Below are 19,894 nucleotides of genomic sequence, written 5' to 3' on the forward strand. Positions count from 1 at the left end.
AACATATCACTTCTAGGAAGTGTCTCTTTACTTCCTTGCATCCACCTCCCATTGGTAAGAAAGTCACTTGTGCCAACAACTCGTCATATTCAGTACATGGTACAGGAGAAGTTGAGCTTACCGCCATTGATGGCTCAGTTTTCAGACTTTCAGATGTCTTATATGTGCCTGGTATCACCAAGAATCTCCTTTCAGTGTCCACTCTTAACAGGGCTGGATTTCAGGTCATCTTTGAGGATGACAAATGTGCTGTCCGGGACCGAGAAAATGATTATGCCTTGAGATTATTTGGTACTCTGCTGCGTGGGCTTTTTCAGCTTGATCTTTTTGAGAAAAGAGCAGCCCATGCTCTTGCAGTTTCTACTCCTACTGCTGCCATGCAGAATGCAGAGTTATGGCATGCCAGATATGGCCACACACATTACAATAGCTTGATGACACTTCAGAAGCACTCTATGGTTGATGCATTGCCACCTCTTGAAATACCTCCTCCACATACCTGTGAAGGGTGCATTTTAGGCAAGATGCATAGATTCCCCTTCAAAAAGGATGGTTCAGTTAAAGCTGTCCGGAAATTACAGCTTATACACAGTGATGTCTGTGGTCCCATGAGGACTTCATCATTGGGTAATCATCTCTACTTTGTTACTTTTATTGATGATTACTCCAATTTTACTGGGGTCTTTGGGCTGAAGCGCAAATCAGAAGTGTTCATGTTGTTTAAACACTTTTCAGCCATGGTTGAAAAAGAAACTGGACTCAAGATACAGACATTGCGCACATATAGAGGTGGGGAATACTTGTCTGCAGATTTTGATGCTTTCTGAAAGGCAAGGGTATTGTGCATCAGCTCACAGTGAGGCTGATCCCTCAGCAAAATGGCAAAGCTAGATGGACAGATGTATGCTGAAAAGCAAACACATGCCTCACAAATTCTGGCTTGCAGGTCTAACGTGTGCCAACTACATCTTAAATCGGGCTCTCACTAAGGCTTTGAAAACAAAAACTCCCTATGAAGTTTGGAATGGGAGAAAGCCTCTAGTGGATCATTTCCGTGTCTTTGGATGCCTTGCATATGCTCATGTGCCAGTTGAATTTCGGCATAAGTTGTCAGATAAGGCAATTAAGTGCATATTTGTCGGGTACAGTGCAGAAAGCAAGGGGTACCGTCTCTACAATCTTGCTACATGCAAGATCATTGTCAGTAGAGATGTGATATTTGCAGAAAATTCAGCTCACACTCAGGCTGAATTTCATATGCCTTCTTCTTCAAAGGATGTTTTTGAGGGGTTGCTACCCATTGCCTTGGGTTCCCCTGCTGATATTTCTGATGCAAATCAGAAATTACAGCCACCTCCCGATGCTCCAGTTCAGACACAGGATGTCTTGCCAGCTCCACAGGCAGTGGAACAGATAGTTCAGCAAGAAATTGCAGACATACATGCAGCAAAAACAGTCCCAAACTGCCTGTTATAGACTCTCAGGGAGAGTAAGATTGATGCTCCATTACCTGGCAGGACTCGCAGTGCAGTAAGGCACATGGAAGGTGCTAATTCAGTGGAATCAGCATATGCAGGTACTCTTCTCGATGACGAGGAGCCTGCAACATTCGAAGAAGCAAAGGACAATGTGCATTGGATAAATGCCATGCACGATGAGTTGCAGTCCATTAAGAAATATCAGACTTAGATTGTCGAGGGTGTGCTGATCGTAGAGGAGAGCTTGTTTGATGGAGCCGAGACTTGCCACCAGGTAAACATGCCATTGGTACATGATGGGTTTTCAAGGTGAAACGGAAGCCAGATGGCTCCATTGACAGATACAAGGCAAGGATGGTTGCCAAAGGCTATGCTCAAAAAAAGGGCATAGATTATGAGGAGACTTTTGCTCCTACATCCCGGATGACCACCATCCGATCTGTTATTGCAATGGCTGCACATTTTGAGTGGAATGTTCATCAGTTGGACATTAAAAAAGCCTTCCTAAACGGAGACTTGTTGGAAGAGGTTTATGTCAAACAACCTCCAGGCTTTGAAATTACAGCAAATGCACTTCAGGTATGCAAGCTAAATAAAGCTTTGTACGGGCTGAAACAGGCCCCTCGTGCATGGTATGCCAAGATTAATGCCTTTTTGACCAGCAAGGGGCTGCATAATAGTCCTACTGAGAGCACCCTCTACATCAAGAACGATGGGGGGGAAATTTTAGTCATCATTCTTTATGTCGATGACTTACTGCTCACAGGGTCCAAGAAAGATAATATTGCAGATTTCAAAGCTGATTTGCAGACCAACTTTGACATGTCAGATTTGGGGCTGCTTCACTTTTATTTGGGGATCCAGTTCTCTCAAGAGAGACGTGGCACTGTTATGTCTCAGTCCAAGTATGTGCAGAAACTCTTGGAGAGATTTAACATGCATGATTGTAAGCCCATAGCTACTCCCATGGAGCCGGGGCTGAAACTCACAATGCATGATGTAGGAGAATCAATTGATGCCACATTTTGCAGTCAAGCTGTTCGATGCCTCATCTATCTTTGCAACACTAGACCTGATACACAGTTTGCAGTATCTCAGGTGAGCAAGTATATGCACAGCCCAAAAACTATGCATTGGCAGGTAGTTAAGCGCATCTTCCGTTATTTGCAGGGCACGAAGTCTTTTGGCTTGTTATTTCCCAGGGGGGTGACTTGCAGATGCATGCCTATAGTGATTCAGATTGGGCTGGTGATTATGACACTAGGCAGTCCACTAGTGGCAATTGTTTCTTTTTGGGTAAAGCTTGCATTTCTTGGCTGAGCAAGAAACAATCTACAGTGGCTACCTTATCATGTGAAGCTGAGTACAGGGCAGCTTTCACAGCAACAGTTGAATGTGTCTGGCTGCGTCGTCTATTTGTTGATCTTCATTTGTCATTGGAGGGTCCTTCTCCAATTCTCACTGATAGTCAGAGTGCCATTGCAGTGGCAAAGAATCCAGTGTTTCATGCTCGCACGAAGCACATTGAGGTTCACTATCACTACGTCAGAGAGAAGTTGCATGCAGGCGAGATCAATATGATCTTTGTGTCCACACATGACAATGTTGCATATATTTTCACCAAAGCACTTCCACGTGAAAAGTTTGAGGCATTTTGTAGTGCCGTGAACTTATATCCGTTTGGTGACTAATCATCCTTGTACATGACATTGGCATTGCAGGGGGGTGTTAGAATTATAGATATAATTCAGCAGTTATCAATGTAACTTAATAAGCTAGTTAGGGGCACTTTTCCCTCTTTAAGAGGTTTTTCCCCCTAACTGCAGTTAGTCCACTAACTATGGTTAGTGACTACTAAGGTTTTGTCCCTAGGACAAAACCTTATCTCTCACTCTTTCAGTTGTACTTTCACACTCTTCTATTGCAACTAAGCTCTCAAGCTTTCAGCTCTCAGCTCACTCTCTCTCCCCAAATCTTACAAGATTCACTTTTAAGTAACGGAAGCTACTCAAATACGGGCAAACAATGTGATTGCAACTTATATTTTTTATTTAACTAATTTGTGAGATGTCTGATGGTCTAGATTTAGGAACTGGTGAAGAGCAATTGTAGTCATTAGGAAGTCCAACTGTTCTCCCCTCACTGAATTGGCAACGTATGAGGCCAGCCTGATATAAAGAAACAAGCATACTAGTGTGCTAGAGAGTGTGGGTATGCTCTATGTGGTTGCCCCCTAGCTACCCAAAAAGCCTGGTTAGGATGAGTGCTTTTGTTTTGCAGTAACTCTTTTGTTTAGGTGTTTTTTTGGGGGGGATGGGGGTGGTAATTGAGGATTCAATATTTCTTCTTCAATTGTAGTTGGTAGGAAGTCCAACTGTTCTCCACTCATTGAAGTGGCAATGTATGAGGCCACCTTGGTATAAAGAAACAAGCATACTAGTGTGTTAGAGAGTGTGGGTATGCTCTGTGAGCTTGCTGAGTGCGTTTGTTTTGCAATAACTGTTTTTTTATTTGGAGGGGTGGGGGTGGTAATTGACGATTCAATATTTGTTGTAGATAATCAAAACTTTCTTCCCTTGTATTGCCTTGAATGCAATGTTCTGTTCACTCTTATACAAGACTTGAATTACTAATGCATGAGAGGTTCTTGATGTAAATGTGTCGTTGGGGTAGGATGATTCAGCACATGAGATCAATTAAACACTAATAAAAATGAGAACGCCTTTGAAATTCCATAGCTTCCGCCAGGTAACATGAAATAGTGGATATACTCTATATCATTATCTAGAGGTAACTTGTAAGCAAGCTATCCAATTCTTGAATGCTCCAGGCTACCTTGGAGACAATTCAGAACACTCTCTAGACCATAGGGACTTGGGAAGATTTTTGTTTATTTGAATAGAGTTTCTCACCCTTGTCAAACTCAACTCTTATCCTATGCTATTTTGATACTATGTTTGGCATGTTTCGATAAAGTTTTTCACGGCATTTACCTTGGTCTGTTTTCTTCTAAAGGCCTACAAATATTAGTACTCTAGGTTTAAATCCATACATCAACATGCTAGCTTTTTGTTGAGTGTTTAGAGCTGTTATGGGTAAATCTATAATTGGAAGTTAAGTCTTCTTCATCCTTTATTTGTTTTTTTCCCCACAGAGAGAAGAACTTTCTATTAATGCTTAAGGAAAACCAACAGCTATGTGTGTGGCACTGATAGTGGAAGAAATACAATGTCATAAAATTGGCTGTTTTGACGAGTCTATTTTCAGAGAACCCAGCAATAAGCCTAGGAAGTCTTTGAAATAGGGGCCAACAACTAGGGTGGGGACCGTTGGATATTGGAGTCCTAGTGTGAGTGCAAAAGTGTGATAGTGTCCTATAGTTGTGTGGATGTGAAGTGTCCTAGAGTCTACTTGCCCTTTGGGTGGTTGTATGGTCACTTGACCTTTAGGTGAGATATGATTAGACTAGACTGTATGTGTGGAAGAGAAGGCTGCACATGCCTTTAAAAAGAGGCTCTTTGTTCTTGTTGCATCGATACATCTATCATATCATCTTGTGCCTATCACGTGTCCCATCTCATGCATGCTTGGCTCTCTCTTCCCGTCACCATGTTTCTAACATGGTATGAGAGTAGGTGTCTCCTGCTTCAGCTCACCATTTATCTGTGATTCTCCACGACGCTTTCCTCTCTTGAATGTCGGCACCCCTTATAGTTGTACACTCATTTCCTTGCCGGCATGAAGATTTCACTTGTGTAGAAGTCCCTAGAGATGAAGCTTAGTCTGCACTGACACGACCCTAGAGCTCCCGAGGATCCTGACTTGCAAGCAAACACAAGAACAACGAGAAACGTGAGGATTTGAGCAGGATGCTCACCACCCAACCACGATATCTCCGAGAAGTGATCTCGAATCAAGAGATGTCCCCTCCGAGCCTTGAGCTGAGCTACTGACACGAACTCCCAACCATATCCACAACCAACCTGGTGTCCCACACCACTAGGTGGTGCCTGGAGGCTTGGGGTCTGCTATTGGGCCTTGGGCTACGCTAGGATGCAAGCATGTGTCCACGACACGATCCAAGATCTAGACCTTGCACGAGAGAGCTAGACTTGCTCCCCCTCTCTCTCTCTCTCTCTCTCTCTCCAGAAATTGAACCCTTGGGCCCCCTTTTATAGACTCGAGCCCAATGCGCCAAAAATAGCGGAGATCCCTATCTGGTTCATACCCTTGCCACTCAATGCGAGAATCAAGCCTGCCTAGCCCTAAGCCCCCCCAGGTTCACTGAGCTAGTATTGTGTACCTTTGTACACATCAGATACCCATATGTGGACATGACATACTTCCCCTCCTTTAAGAACTCGCTCTTGAGTTCGTAAGAAAACCTGGAAATGTTCTTTGGAGGTTAGGTAATGTCTCCCATGTTGCGTCCTCCTCAACACGATCCTTTCCGTGATAGTTCTATTCCGGATCTGTCTTTCATGGAATCCAAGAATATTCTTAGGCTCGTGTGGAATAAAAGTCAAATCAATAACTTCTATGATTTCTTGAGGAGAAACAAGCTAATCATCAGCACCTAGTAACTCTTTCAGTCTATTGACATGAAAAATTGGATGTACTTTAAATCAAGAAGCAATTCTAGTTTATATGCAATTGGTCCAATTCTTTTAATAATCTTGAACGGACCACATTATTTGGGGGATACTTTCAGATCCAGATCAGTACTTAAACTCTTGGATTCCTTGGGAATACGTAAATATACCATCGTTCCATCAGAGTACTCTTTGGGCGAACGATGTTGATTAGCATAAAATCTATCCCGATCCTGGGCACTTCTAATAGACTCCTTGGCAAAGTGCAACACTTCTTGCATGTCTTGCAAAGATGTCCTTGCAACATCATTGTTTATTCCCTTGAATCCAACCATAACTAGTAACTTTGGTTGAAACCCGTACATAAGCATAAAAGGAATGTAACCTGTACTTGAATGCTTTGCACTGTTACAAGCAAATTCTATTATGGGGAGATAGTCTTCCCATGTAGATTGTCTCTTAGAAACATATGCACGAAGCATATCTTCAATCAACTGGTTAACCTTTTCTGTACTGCTATCGGATTGTGCATGATTTGAGGAACTCATAGTAGTTTCTAGTTTCTAAAAAACAAGTGTCCAAAAGATACTTGTAAACTTACAGTCACTAACTATGTCTGAAGGTAAACCATATAACTTAAATAATTGGTCCATAAACTCGTGAGCCAACTGATTAGCTGATACGGTCGATCTAGTAGGTAAGAATCTACCCATTTTTGTCAAACGGTCAACTATGACCCAAATGGAGTCATGACCCTTGCGCGTTCGAGGCAAACCCATAATAAAGTCCATGGAAATACTTTCCCATTTATTATCAGGGATTTGCAATGGCGGTAATAAACCCACACTTCTAAGGCGTTCTACCTTAGTGACTTGACAAACTTGGCAACCGGCTACATAGCTTTCAACATATGCATGCATCTACGTGTTTCCGTAAATGACATTGCATTTACAAACTTGACCCAACTTAAGGCATCTGCCACACTATTCAAGGAGCCCTTTCGATAATGTATTTCAAAATCAAAGTCATATTAAGTTCATGCTGCCTCGACTTTTGCACCAACGTCAGTATGGATTTATTTTTGGGAGAAGCATCCATGATGCAATCCTTAATCTCCTCTTGGCTATCGATTATGCTTTGCTGCAGAACAAGAGTTTCATGCTTTTGAATCTGGATTTGGAAAAAGCATATGATTGAGTCCGATGGGGCATATGATCGAGTCCGATGGGATTTCATTCTCAAATCAATGGCTAAACTTGACTTTGGCGATGGTTTCTGCAGCATGACTCGTACGCTGTTTATTAATGCATCTGCTACCCTTGCCTCAATGGCTACCATTATAGTCACTTTCCACTCCGACGATCTGTGCGCCAAGGGTGCCCTTTGGCCCCTTTACTTTTTGCAATCATAATTGACCCTCTCCTTCGTCAAATTGATATGCAGTTAGCACGAGGTGCTATTCATGGGCTCCTTTTACCTAGAGGTTCTATGCTTACATCTCAATTTTTTGCTGATGACAACACCACCATTTTGGAGGCTGATGAAGTCAATTTACAGCAGCTTCTGCTTAAGCTTTGACGAATTTGCAGTTGTCTCAGACTCAAAGATAAATACTTCTAAGACTTCTGTGGTGATGATCGGTTTTGATGCCCCGCCAGTGTGGCTGGTTAACAAAGGATTCACCTTATTGAGTCCTGGAATGGTATTTCACTATTTGGGGTGCCCGGCTGGTGTTTCTATCATGATGCTACAGAGGATGCAGTGGTGCCTCGACAAGTATGCAGCAAAATATCAGAAGTGGAGGGAGAAACGTTTGTCCTTACTGGGCAGGATCACAGTACTAAAGCATATCTTGACGCCCATAATGGTTTATATTTCTTCTATTATTCCCTTTTCTCAAAATGCTTTTGTCCCTTTCGAGAAGTTGTTAAAAGACTTTCTTTGGCAGGATCGTTGGCATTCTATCCCCTGGGATTCGTAGTCACCTCAGGAGGGCTTGGGATTGAATCATTCAAGAGTATGTGTGATTGCCTTTGTTCCAAATGGATTGTTAAGCTCTCTTCAACTCAACCATGAGCTGTTATTGGGCGGTATTGGCTGCAACAACAAGTTGTTTTGGGTTTTCATTCGGTGAGCTGTTCTTGACAGGAGGTCTTGCTGAAATTGCCCAATCTGAGGTCTTTTGTAAGCTTGTTGCTTTATGGCGTCGACAGCTTGGAGTTTGTAGTTGGCAAGGCTCTCAAAGGTTTCTTGGGGATAGCTCATTGGGCTTTAATATTTGGGTCAATCGCTTCCCTTTCATTAATAATTTTCTGCCTGCTCAAATTCACCTAAGATTGGCCAGGAGACTTAATCCTAGAGGAATTTGTTGCTGGGCAGATTTATGGGACCATCGTTCTCACTCTTGGCGGGCTGCACAAGACTTGATGGGGTATTATCAGCTGTCCGCTAGGGAGGCTGGATTTATCAGTGCTACATTGGCTCACTTGACAGCTTCATGGCCTACGTCTTTGACTTTTTATTCTAGTCACAACCTTCAGGGGTGGGTGCACAGTGAAGGGAAGGATCTACAAAAGCTTTGTCTCCATCACTTCCCTGTTCAGTTTCAATCGGATTTCCCCTTGGTGACTCAAAAGGCTTGGAAGGATTGGGCACCATGGGATTCCTTGCACACCTAGGCATTCAGACTTCGCTCCGTCTGGCGATCTTCTCCATCGCAGCGTCTCAACTTCATTATGTGGCGACTTTTAGTGGCTAAGTTTTCTACACGAGATAGGTTATGCAAATGGACAAATTTCTCACCTCTTTGCCCTTTCTGCAATATTGCCATGGAGAGCCACTTTCACCTTTTTTGGCAATGTATTTTGTCTCGAGCTATATGGGGTAAAGTCCGTGGCTGGCTTGCTCGAGCACAGTTCTTTGTGCAGACTAATTTGAAGATGGCTCTTCTAGGTAACAAAGGGCGCCTGCTTAGTTGCTTCCATGGAGTATCATCTGAGGGATAATCATCTGTGATTTATGGAGTGCTAGAAATACTATAGTTTTTCGTTGTTGTCGACCGCCCCAGGACTTTTTATGGGTAGTTCAGATCAATATCCTTGATTCTTTGCATTTTTTAAGCCACAAGCTTGGGGTTTTATCACCTGTAGTGGGAGCTCTCAAAGATTCTATGTAATCTCAGCTTTTTAAGTTGTCTCTTCTTTTTATTTTTAACATAGTTTCACATTTTGTTCCGCAATTTTTTTTTGCAAAGTCTTGCATTAACTCTACCCATCTAGCCTTTCTTCCCCTTAATTTCGACCTGTTACACACATACTTTATTGATTGATGATTTGACAATATAAGAAGATTTGAGCCATACAAGTAGTGTCTCCAAACCTTTACTGCATACAGTTCTTTTTCTAGTGTGGGCCAACGATATTGAGTGTCATCTAGATTTTTACTTTCAAAAGCTACAGGTCTGCCCTCTTGGAATAAAGCTGCCCCAATCGCAAGGTCACTCGCATCGGCCATTAAAACATAAGGTCGGGAAGGAATAGACGTTCTCAATTCGTGGTGTTCCAATGTGCTTAAATCATTTTTGTTATTAACTGAAACAACAAATGAAGAAAGCGGAATCAAGACACACTGATACACATGGGCCTTGGGCTACGTTAGGATGTAGGCGTGCGTCCATGACACGATCTAGGATCTAGACCTCGCATGAGAGAGTACCTACATGATAGTGTGAAAGAGTAAACAGTTGTACATCAGTTTAAGACTGAGAGTCTTTTGGTTTTGATTTAAACTCTTCGATTAGTGCTACACCTTCAGGGTAAACTGCCCATTTTCCATCCTTTCTGGAAGCCTTGACTTTAGCTATTTCAGATGCCTTGTTCTTGAGTTGAGCTTGTGTAAGGTCCTTTGCTATCCATACTTTGGTGCCCTTCAACTTGTAAAATTGTCGAAGAAGCTTGGTCCGCATATCTTTTGACTTCAGTGTAAGGATTGAATGACCTTTTTAGTGCACAATAGAAGCTGGCTTGGAGTCATCATCATCCTGCTCATCATCATCCACCCATTCAATGTTGGGCAAGCTTGCTTTGATCTTTCTATATGTGTTCTCTTTGTACAAATCTGCTGGGAGTCCCCCTCATCTAGCTTTGTGCTCTTTAATCTCTTCTTGAATATCAAGCTTACTTGCTTTGGTGTCCACTTCCACAATCACATCCTTCTTAGCAGTTTGTACTTCAATGTGAACAAGATCTTTGACTGTAGAGACTAGCTACGGGGTAGGGGGGGAATCCTTACAAGATTTTACAGCCTCATCAATTGCTGCCTGCTTACGAGGCCCTTCCAGAATGTGAAGTCGAGCCTTTAATTCTGCTAGTTCCAATCGTAGCTCTCTCATTGCCTGTTGCAGATAGAAAATCTGATCTTGTTGGCCAAGGATGGGTCGTTTTGAGCCTTCTTGTTGGTAATTCCGTGCATATGGAGAGGTTGTCATGGCTACAATTGTAGAGTACCGAGTCCTGATGGAGGTTGAAGGAGTTGAGGGGGACTTGGAGGAGAGGGTAGGCCAGTCCATAATTGCTTGTCTGTTGAACCCCTTAGCTTAACCTAACCCCCGGGTTGGGTTTGGGGTTTAGCCCAACTCGGGGTTAGGGTTAGTTTGGCTGCTGCTAGCTGAGGTAATTACTGGTTGAGGCAAAGAGCGGCTGGGTGTAGGGCTGCTGATGGGCTGTATAGAGAGGTACGGGCTGCATTGTACGGGGAGGTACGGGCTGCTGCTAACGCACGACGGGCTGTATGGATGGTAGGGAGAGATACGGACGAGGGGACTAGGTACGGAGAGGTGCTAACGGGCTGCGATGGGAGGAGCTAGGCGGTGGGAGGAGCTAACGGAGAGAGAGAGAGAGAGAGAGAGAGAGAGAGAGAGAGAGAGAGATTAATGTCTGCAAGAGGCCTCGTGGACCTATGACACAAAGTGCGAGTCCAAGAAGTACCTCATACAAGCCACTTGAGGGCTGAAGCAAAGGGGTCTTAGTGGCTGAAGCAAAGGGTTCACTAAGACCCTTGCTGAAAACTGAAAGCAAAAGCTAAAAACGCTAACATGTTCAGCTAGTGAACGAAATACTAGAGTAGCAAAGTAACAGAAGCATGTCAGGCGCTCAGGGCTAACACTCCTAGTACATGCTCAGGCTCCATATATCCAGGTAACCTGGCAGCACTCTGATGAGATGTGAGAAGCTCTCGTATCTGTGTCTGTCGAGTGTCTCGCGCATCGTACCTGCTGTGGTCCGTTCACTGCATCATGTGTGGCTCCTGTGTCTCTGGTTGCATCCCTCCTCGTCCTCGTCTCATCCCACTGATCCATGTTGCCCTCGTGTCATCTATCTCCTCCTCCTCTACTCCGCCATGTCTAGGGGTAGACTCGAATGCAGAGGAATCCATGACGTCCCACAATACTGCCCCATCTTGCTCTTTGTAAAGTCTCTCTATGTCGTCACATCTCCATTAGATAGAGGCCAACACAGACTTGGTCTTGAAAGTGAATCAGTTGAGAGAGAGGCCCCAAAACCGTGCCCCTCCTCAAAGAGACGGTGATACTATCCTCAGATCTCATAGTAAAGTGGCCAAGTACACAGGAATTGGTCCTTTATCTCTCTCTCCTGAAGTGCATAGTTTGCAGATCTGCTGCTCTCTAGGTGTAGTTGTGGCTCTCCCTGCCTCGATCCTAAGTTGATGGGATGAGACCTGCATCTGTGTGATGGTAATCATGAGGGCAGGTAAGGCCTAGACCCTGTGAAGGCAAGTGACCGTCTGGAACATGGCATCAATCTATAGTGGTGTCATACCAAACTCTGCCTGTATGATTTGGTGCGGGACTGAGAATCATCCTGAATCCCAGTCACCTGCAGCCTCTCGAAACATCACCACTCTGTCGCTGAAAGGTCAGCCAGCCGCTGCCCCCCCCCCCCCCCCTTCCCCCCCCGCCCCCCCCCCGGCCCGCCAAAAAAAAGGAAAAAAGAAAAAACCCAAACACCCAATCTCTAAGCTTGACACTCTGATCTCTCACGAGGTTGGAACTTGGACTGAAGCTAGAGAAACAAGGCGATTTAGCAATCAAAAAGGGTACGGGGATTACCTAAGGAATTGGTATCAAGCAGAAGTGATATTCATTGGAAGCTAAGAGGAAATAAACACGACGACACCAGGCATTGAGTGGCCAGAAGATGACTAGATTAGAATAATTTTAGACGGTACTTAGGCAATACTCAATCTTAGCATCATAGAGTTCATATTCTTTGATAATCCATTAAACTGAAAGGTACGAAGGTATGGATAGAAGAACTCACTAGATCCAAACTCAGGCACAAGGCCACTAAGTTAACGAAGGTGAAGGTGTAAGAGACTTTCTTCAATCTCGTCGTTTCTCACAAGATAAATCTCTCCTCGTCATGTTAATTATCACGGGCGATGGCTTTCAAATTATTCCTTCCAGCCAACTCTCAGGGATCGTTGATCCATCAAATTACGTATATTTTTCTTCATCCTTATCCCTGAGACCCTCAATTCCCTAGATAGTTCTCCTTGCCAAATGTCAGCATTTTGGCCTCTCCACTTGGTGCACCATTTTACCCCTCTCTTGGGGCACATTAAAACCTACTTGCCCCTTGGCATTATTGCACATTTAGGTGCACCTAGGCCTTAGCACTCAGAACTATCTAGTCAATGCCATATCGCCCTCACCTAGGACTTGGCAGTTACTTCTCTTGACCATTTTAATTACGCACATTAACTATTACAAAAGTTGGTCATCTAAGAGAAAATGCCCACCGAGCTATCCGAGGTCATGCTATCTCGGCTAGAGCATAACATTCCTTCCCTCTTCAAGCATCAGCGTCCTCGATGATGAAATCTGGGAACGCTCTCCGTAACTGGTATACGGATTCCCAGGTAGCTTCCGATAGAGGCTGACCATGCCATGCAACCAACACCGTGGGTATCTTCCGATTTCGTATCTGCATTGTTCCTCGGTCCAAGATTCTGGTTGGTTTGCGCCTTGCAATATCCTCTATCTCCTGAAACAAAACCACACCTTCGATTAGTGAGTCACCTGTATGCAAAAATTTCTTTAAGCGCGAAACATGAAAAACCGGGTGCACCTTACACCCCGGTGGCAATTCTAATTTATAGGCTACACTGCCTATTCTCTTTCGAATTAACCACGGCCCACAGTATCGAGGTGATAACTTAGCACACTCTCCTGAAGTCAACGACTTCGAGTGCGAAGAAATTCTGAGAAAAACTTTTTCTCCTTCTTCAAATACTCTTATAGACCGATTTTCATCCGCATACACCTTGGCTCTATCCATAGCCTGGCGGATATTAGCTCTCGCAAGTGCTAGCATCTCCCGCATCTGAACTACAAAGTTTGCGGCACTAGGCACTTTCTGAGGTACTCCAACTATAGTCGGATTGGCTGGTCTATAACCATAGTTCAGCTCAAACGGACTGAACCCGGTAGATGAATGTTTCCTATCATTGTAGGCAAACTCCAACAATGGCAACCACTTGTCCCATGTATGTTGCCTCAATGACACATATGCCCTCAGCATATCCTCTAAAGTCTGGTTGACTCTCTCCGTTTGACCATCCATCTCAGGATGATCCCTACTACTCATTCCCAACTCAGTCCTTAGTGTCTCAAATACCGCTGTCCAAAAATGACCGGTAAATCTAACATCTCTGTCTGACACTATGGATCTAGGTAATCCATGCAGACGAAATATATGTCTAATGAACAAATCCGTCACTTGCGGGGCACTAACAGACTCTCTAGTCGGAATGAAGTGAGCCATCTTGGTTAGACGATCAACCACCACAAGGATAGAATTATATCCTCCTTGTGTTGCAGGTAGCCCTACAATAAAGTCCATGGAAATGCTCTCCCACTTACTTAGTGGTATTTCCAAGGGCTGTAAAAGTCCGGGTGGCTTCACCCGCTCGGCCTTACTTACCTGACACGAGAAACATCGTGTCACATATTCATGAATATGCTTTTTCATCTTTGGCCAAAAGAGATCTCGCTTCACGAGATCATAGGTCTTCTTGACTCCTGGATGTCCCGCACACGGGCTATCATGGCACTGTCGAATGACTCTCTGCCTGAGATCATTCTGACCAGGTACTACAACCTTGCCATTTCTAACTAGCATACCATCCCTTATGGTATATCTTGCATAAGTTTGGCCTTTTCTGGATGCCAGGTCATCCTTTTCACTTTCCCCGGGTTTTAACACATGAGCCTTAGGCCATAAGCTCTGGACAAACTCGTCCACCTTCTGAGTTTCTCTGATCTCGGTCATTAGAGCACTCTCTAATACCGTGAAACTCAGGTTGTGCATAATGCGAGACAACGCATCAGCTACCTTATTGTCTTTTCCTCTTCGGTACCGAATCGTTAGATTAAACTCCCGCATGAGCTCTGCCCACCTAGCTTGGCGGCCCCTCAAGTCAGGTTGTTTACAAAAATGTTTCAGAGTATCATGATCTACATCCACATAAAACTCTGAACCATACAGATAATACCTCCATGTTTTCAAAGCATGGATAACAGCATACAACTCCAATTCATGAGTTGGCCAATTCCTTTGAGAGGGAGAAAGCTTCTTGCTTTCAAAGGCTACTGGCCTTCCCTCTTGAAGGAGGACTGCTCCTACTGCAATGCCACTTGCATCGGTTTCTAGGAACAACGGTTTCTGGGGATCAACTATTTTTAACACCGGTCCTGAGACCACAGCTTGTTTTATGGTGTTAAAACTTTCTTGTTGATTCTGTCCCCAAATAAAAGGTACTTTATCTGAGGTCAGATCAGTCAATGGCGATACTATTCCGGAATATCCTTTGATATGCCTTCTATAAAACTGGACAAATCCCAAGAATGATCGCAACGCGGTCAGACTCTGAGGGATTGGCCAAGTTAGTATCGCAGCCACTTTCTTCGGATCCATTTCTACTTGCTGTGGAGTAATTATGAACCCTAAATACTCAAGCCTAACCATACACAGTATAGTTTTCTTTTTATTCACATAAAGACTGGCTTTCCTCAAAGTACTGAACACTATCCTTAAGTGTTCACGATGCTCAGTAACACTTTTACTGAATATCAATATATCGTCAATAAAATGTACTACGAACTTTCCGATATACGGACGTAGTAAATCGTTCATAAGCATGACGAAGGTCGCTGGAGCATTGGTAAGTCCGAAGGGCATTACCAAAAACTCATAATGACCAAACCTGCTTCTAAAAGCGGTTTTATGCACATCCTCGGCTCTAATTCGGATCTGATGATAGCCGCACTTAAGATCTATCTTGCTGAAAATCACGGCTCCATGTAATGCATCTAGCAAATCATCAATCCGAGCCATCGGATACCTGTGCTTAACAGTGATATTATTCAATGCTCTGTAATCTATACAGAGGCGAAACGTATCATCCTTTTTCCTCTTTAATATCACTGGCGAAGCAAAAGGTGAGAAACTTGGTTGAATCTGCCCCAACTTGAGGTAGGACTTTGACCAAGCCCGGGCTGCCATTGGAGTTATTTTCCTTTTCACCCCAACGGTGGTACTTGTTTTTACTGGTCCCTCAACCGGCTTCACCTGCTTGGTTTGGCCACTTGGCTGCGAGACACTTGTCTTTGAGACCCATTTCCTCTGAAATCCCCCTTTTCTCGGGTGCTCATATTGAGTCCCTGCCTGCACAAATCCACCAGATCTGCCTCTGGCATCCTCATAGTTCAGGGCTACTGCAATAGATTCATCTAATGTAGTCACATATTTAGCCCGAACTTCCATTTTGATCTTGTCGTTCAGTCCATAGATATAGTCCTTTAACTGAACCGACATAGGGAGAGGGTCTGTTATCTTCATGACACATTCCCTGAATTTGTCAGTGTACTCTGCCACTGACAAGCTCCTCTGACGAAGATTTCTATAAGCATCCCAAGCTCAGGATTCTTCATCAGGTGGGAGAAAGTGTTTCTTGAACTCATCTTTAAACCCTTCCCAGGTGGTTGGAGCAACTTGATCCTTCTGTTGTTTTATCCACCATCTGTTCGCTGCCTCAATAAACAGGTGTGTGGCCTCGCGGATTTTCTTTAGATCGGATCTAATCTCACAAATGGCGAAGGCTTCTTCCCACTTGTGTAACCAAACCTCGATCACATCAGAGCTGCGCTCGGTCATCCGACCAGCGTACTTCTCCGGTCTATAATTAGCGATATTAGGCACTTTGATCCTTGCGCGCTCTAAGGAATGTATACTGGGCTCTGGCTCTGCTAGAGCTTTGCCCTTATCAATCCTAGACGGTCTAGCCGACAAGGCTTGCACCATCTCCCTAATCTCATTCTGACCAGCATTCACTTGAAGCTGCTGGTTCATAATCTGCTGTAAAGCATCCTCTAATATTGAAATCCTACCAATCAAAGTGGGTGCTGCCTGATGTGACATCTGTTGTGTAGACTGTACTCTAGACTCACTAGGATTCACTCTTGAATTCTGTCCTTCTGCTTCCATAGGTTCACAGTGGAAGATGGTGGGGGGGGGGGGGGGGGGTTTTTTTTTTTTTTTTTTTCTCTTCCTTTGTTGGGGGTTCACTTTTTTTTTAAAATGATGGATCTCCCCCCTTTTTTTTTAATTTAAAAAACACAGAAAAGTTAAACGACAATCCCTGCTGTATAGAACGAACTAACTGTAACTCAGAATTTTTTTTTTCGAAAGAAATGCTTCCTGGATTCTCCACGCGATCCGAATTCGTGCGCTCCTGACTTTCGCGGTTACGATCTGCTCCAACAAAAGCCAAACATTGTTAAAGGATAAGGAGCTCGTGGAGGAAAGGCCGAGAACGCCGACTGAGGCTTCGCTTGGTCACTAGAATTGCGAGGTCCAGAGGTAAGGATGGAAGGCCATCTGCGTAGAAGACGAGGTCTTCTGCAATTTGAGCGACACATTCCCTATCTCAAGTCCAAAAAAAAACCAGTCGCCAACACTGCGTCACATCAGACCCTCTCCTGGCGCAGATCACTTCTTCATCGATTGTAAAATCGCTTCTTCTTCCAAGCCACCGCGCAACGCCTCACGGTGATCAGCGCCTCACCCACACTGGTCGTCTACTGTCCGTCGAACTCTATGCCTCACCTAATTCGTCGTAGATCGTGCACGTCGCTCAATCACGTATCGCGTGCTTGCGCTCCTTTATCACGACCAGTCACCTCGCCATCTTCTGTCACGTGAAGATCACGATCCCTCTGTCTGTGTCTCCATTGGACGTCACGCTCAGCAATCCGTCCCTGAAGTTCGTCGTTACTAACCACGTATCCCTCGATCTCTAACCTTGCTCTGATACCACAATGTAAGAGACTTTCTTCAATCTCGTCGTTTCTCACAAGATAAATCTCTCCTCGTCATGTTAATTATCACGGGCGATGGCTTTCAAATTATTCCTCCCAGCCAACTCTCAGGGATCGTTGATCCATCAAATTACGTATATTTTTCTTCATCCTTATCCCTGAGACCCTCAATTCCCTAGATAGTTCTCCTTGCCAAATGTCAGCATTTTGGCCTCTCCACTTGGTGCACCATTTTACCCCTCTCTTGGGGCACATTAAAACCCACTTGCCCCTTGGCATTATTGCACATTTAGGTGCACCTAGGCCTTAGCACTCAGAACTATCTAGTCAATGCCATATCGCCCTCACCTAGGACCTTGGCAGTTACTTCTCTTGACCATTTTAATTACGCACATTAACTATTACAAAAGTTGGTCATCTAAGAGAAAATGCCCACCGAGCTATCCGAGGTCATGCTATCTCGGCTAGAGCATAACAGAAGGGACCTAAGAAGGAGGGTTGTGCATGTGTGTGTGTGTGTGGTTGTTTTGCAGATATGCCTCTAGGCCAGATTATACACAGTTCTTCTGTTGGCTCCGACATTGGGCTTTGTGGTTGTTGTATTGTGCTCCTAACATTTGACTGTACCAGTACTCTTTACTGGATGTTTATCACTTCTTCCATACGTCTTTGTATTGGTCTCTCCAAGATGCGCATGGAACAGCTTTGAATGTACATTCTTCTAAATGAAATACCGCTTCTTACCCACCCAAAAAAAGTGTGTGTGTGTGTGTGTGTACCGCGAAGGGCCAAGGCAAGGCTTTCATCAGGGAGTTCAAATTGAAATGGAAAGATTCTCAGTCTATAACTGATGTAAGTTTGTAGTCTTTTGGGAGTGGATGCCTGTTTCAGTGCCTCCTAATTTTAGCTTTTTCTAATGTATCTGGTTTTTCCTAGTCTCATATACCTTGCAGACCTTAATAGACTTTCTTTCTTTTTTTGCTACAGTTTCTCATAATTTAAGCTTAATGCATTATGCACAGTTCTTATTTGCATTCTTTTCTGTAGTAAAACATTGGTTTTTTCCATTCTGTTTTGGAAAATTCCATTTTGTTCTTTACTATGCATGGTAATGGAGAATATGCTATGATGTTATGATGATCAATGCCTATATAGATACATCAGTGTGACATTGAACCACCTTTGGACAATATTGTCTGCAAGGGTTCTACTATGCATCTGATTGCCTGATTTTCACTGCAATTCTTTGAACATGTGCCTACCCTAATTTGTACTGCAGGAGAGATGGGTTCTGAATTCTCTCCCAAGATGTCAGTTAAATCCCTGGCAGATCAGCAAATTGTACGGATTCAACAACTTTTTCGACAAGCCAAATTTGATGATCCAAGTGGAGAGGTATTGTCACAGCTGGGCAACACTTTTTTTTTCACCAGTTAGAGCTGTCCGATTTTAAGCAGTAAAGATCATGTATTATGTAAGGTTCATCAGAAGGAAGAAGGAACATTCAGAAAACTCACCTGCAAATATATATTGAATCAAATGGAAGATTTTCTGATAATGCAGGTGCTTAACACGACCTGGGCACAATGATGTATGATGTGTTCAAAGAAGCTCAACATGTGCTATGTTTAAATAGAGCATTCCATATCCATAATGAGATTAATAGTGATAACTGATCCACCGGATGGGACCCCTTAAAATTTGTACTTCTTTAGGATTTGGCATGGTGAGGGGGACTCTGTCCTCAATGTAGCTTTCATGTTCTGTCTCTCCCTCTTCTTTTTCCTTTTACAGAGGTGTGGGAGCTGTGCGTGCACTAGTTTTTTCTAAAATTAGTAGGTTTGGGTATTTGCGAGTTCCAAAAAACGGTCCTAACAAACTTTTATATATGGTATATTTCTGTCTCTTACAACCTTCTGGTCTTAGCAGATGTATTACTATAAAAGACAGAAGGGTAATTCATCAGCTGTGTAGAGCTGAAGATATAGCTTTTGGTTCATTTTCCAGCAGTGAACTAGAAGTTTCACCTCTGTGTGTGTGTGTGTGATGCACATATGCAAGGGGGGGAACAAGTAGAAGGAACTATCTGATCTTAGCATTGCAAAATTTATTTTCAATTGGTCTCAGAATAAAGTAGCTAAGCTAATGGGTTTTTTTTTAAAAGTGCCTTAGCCCCGCAGGGGAATACAATCTCCGCCTTGGGATAATGAAGGAGTTGCATCCTGACATGGTCGCTACATACCAGGGCAGGTAAAAGATTGTTATTGTTTCACCTCAGGTCCTGGGTAACATGGAAGCAGTAATGATTTTGAGGAACATATGAATACATTTTCTTTGTCAAATTGATTTTGTGAAACGTCTCATCTGGTTCATCCTTGGATGGCATGGTATACTTTTTCCGCATTTAAAAAAATGAAATAAATGTT

General features: G+C 43.6%; 1 protein-coding gene across 1 annotated transcript in view; it reads left to right on the forward strand.

Annotated features, from left to right (window-relative positions):
- The window catches only part of TOP6B (topoisomerase 6 subunit B), a 73,301-nt gene that overhangs the window by 12,472 nt on the left and 40,935 nt on the right, over positions 1-19,894 (forward strand). Inside the window, exons 12-13 of the mRNA XM_087373255.1 lie at positions 18,748-18,863; positions 19,633-19,718. Of these exons, the coding sequence (XP_087229381.1) occupies positions 18,748-18,863; positions 19,633-19,718 (202 nt within the window). The remainder of the gene's footprint in view (positions 1-18,747; positions 18,864-19,632; positions 19,719-19,894) is intronic.

This window comes from Dipteris shenzhenensis, chromosome 4 (assembly GCF_047967505.1).
Source record: "Dipteris shenzhenensis isolate YYH24624 ecotype China chromosome 4, Dip_SZ_1.0, whole genome shotgun sequence".
Taxonomy (NCBI): Eukaryota; Viridiplantae; Streptophyta; class Polypodiopsida; order Gleicheniales; family Dipteridaceae; genus Dipteris; species Dipteris shenzhenensis.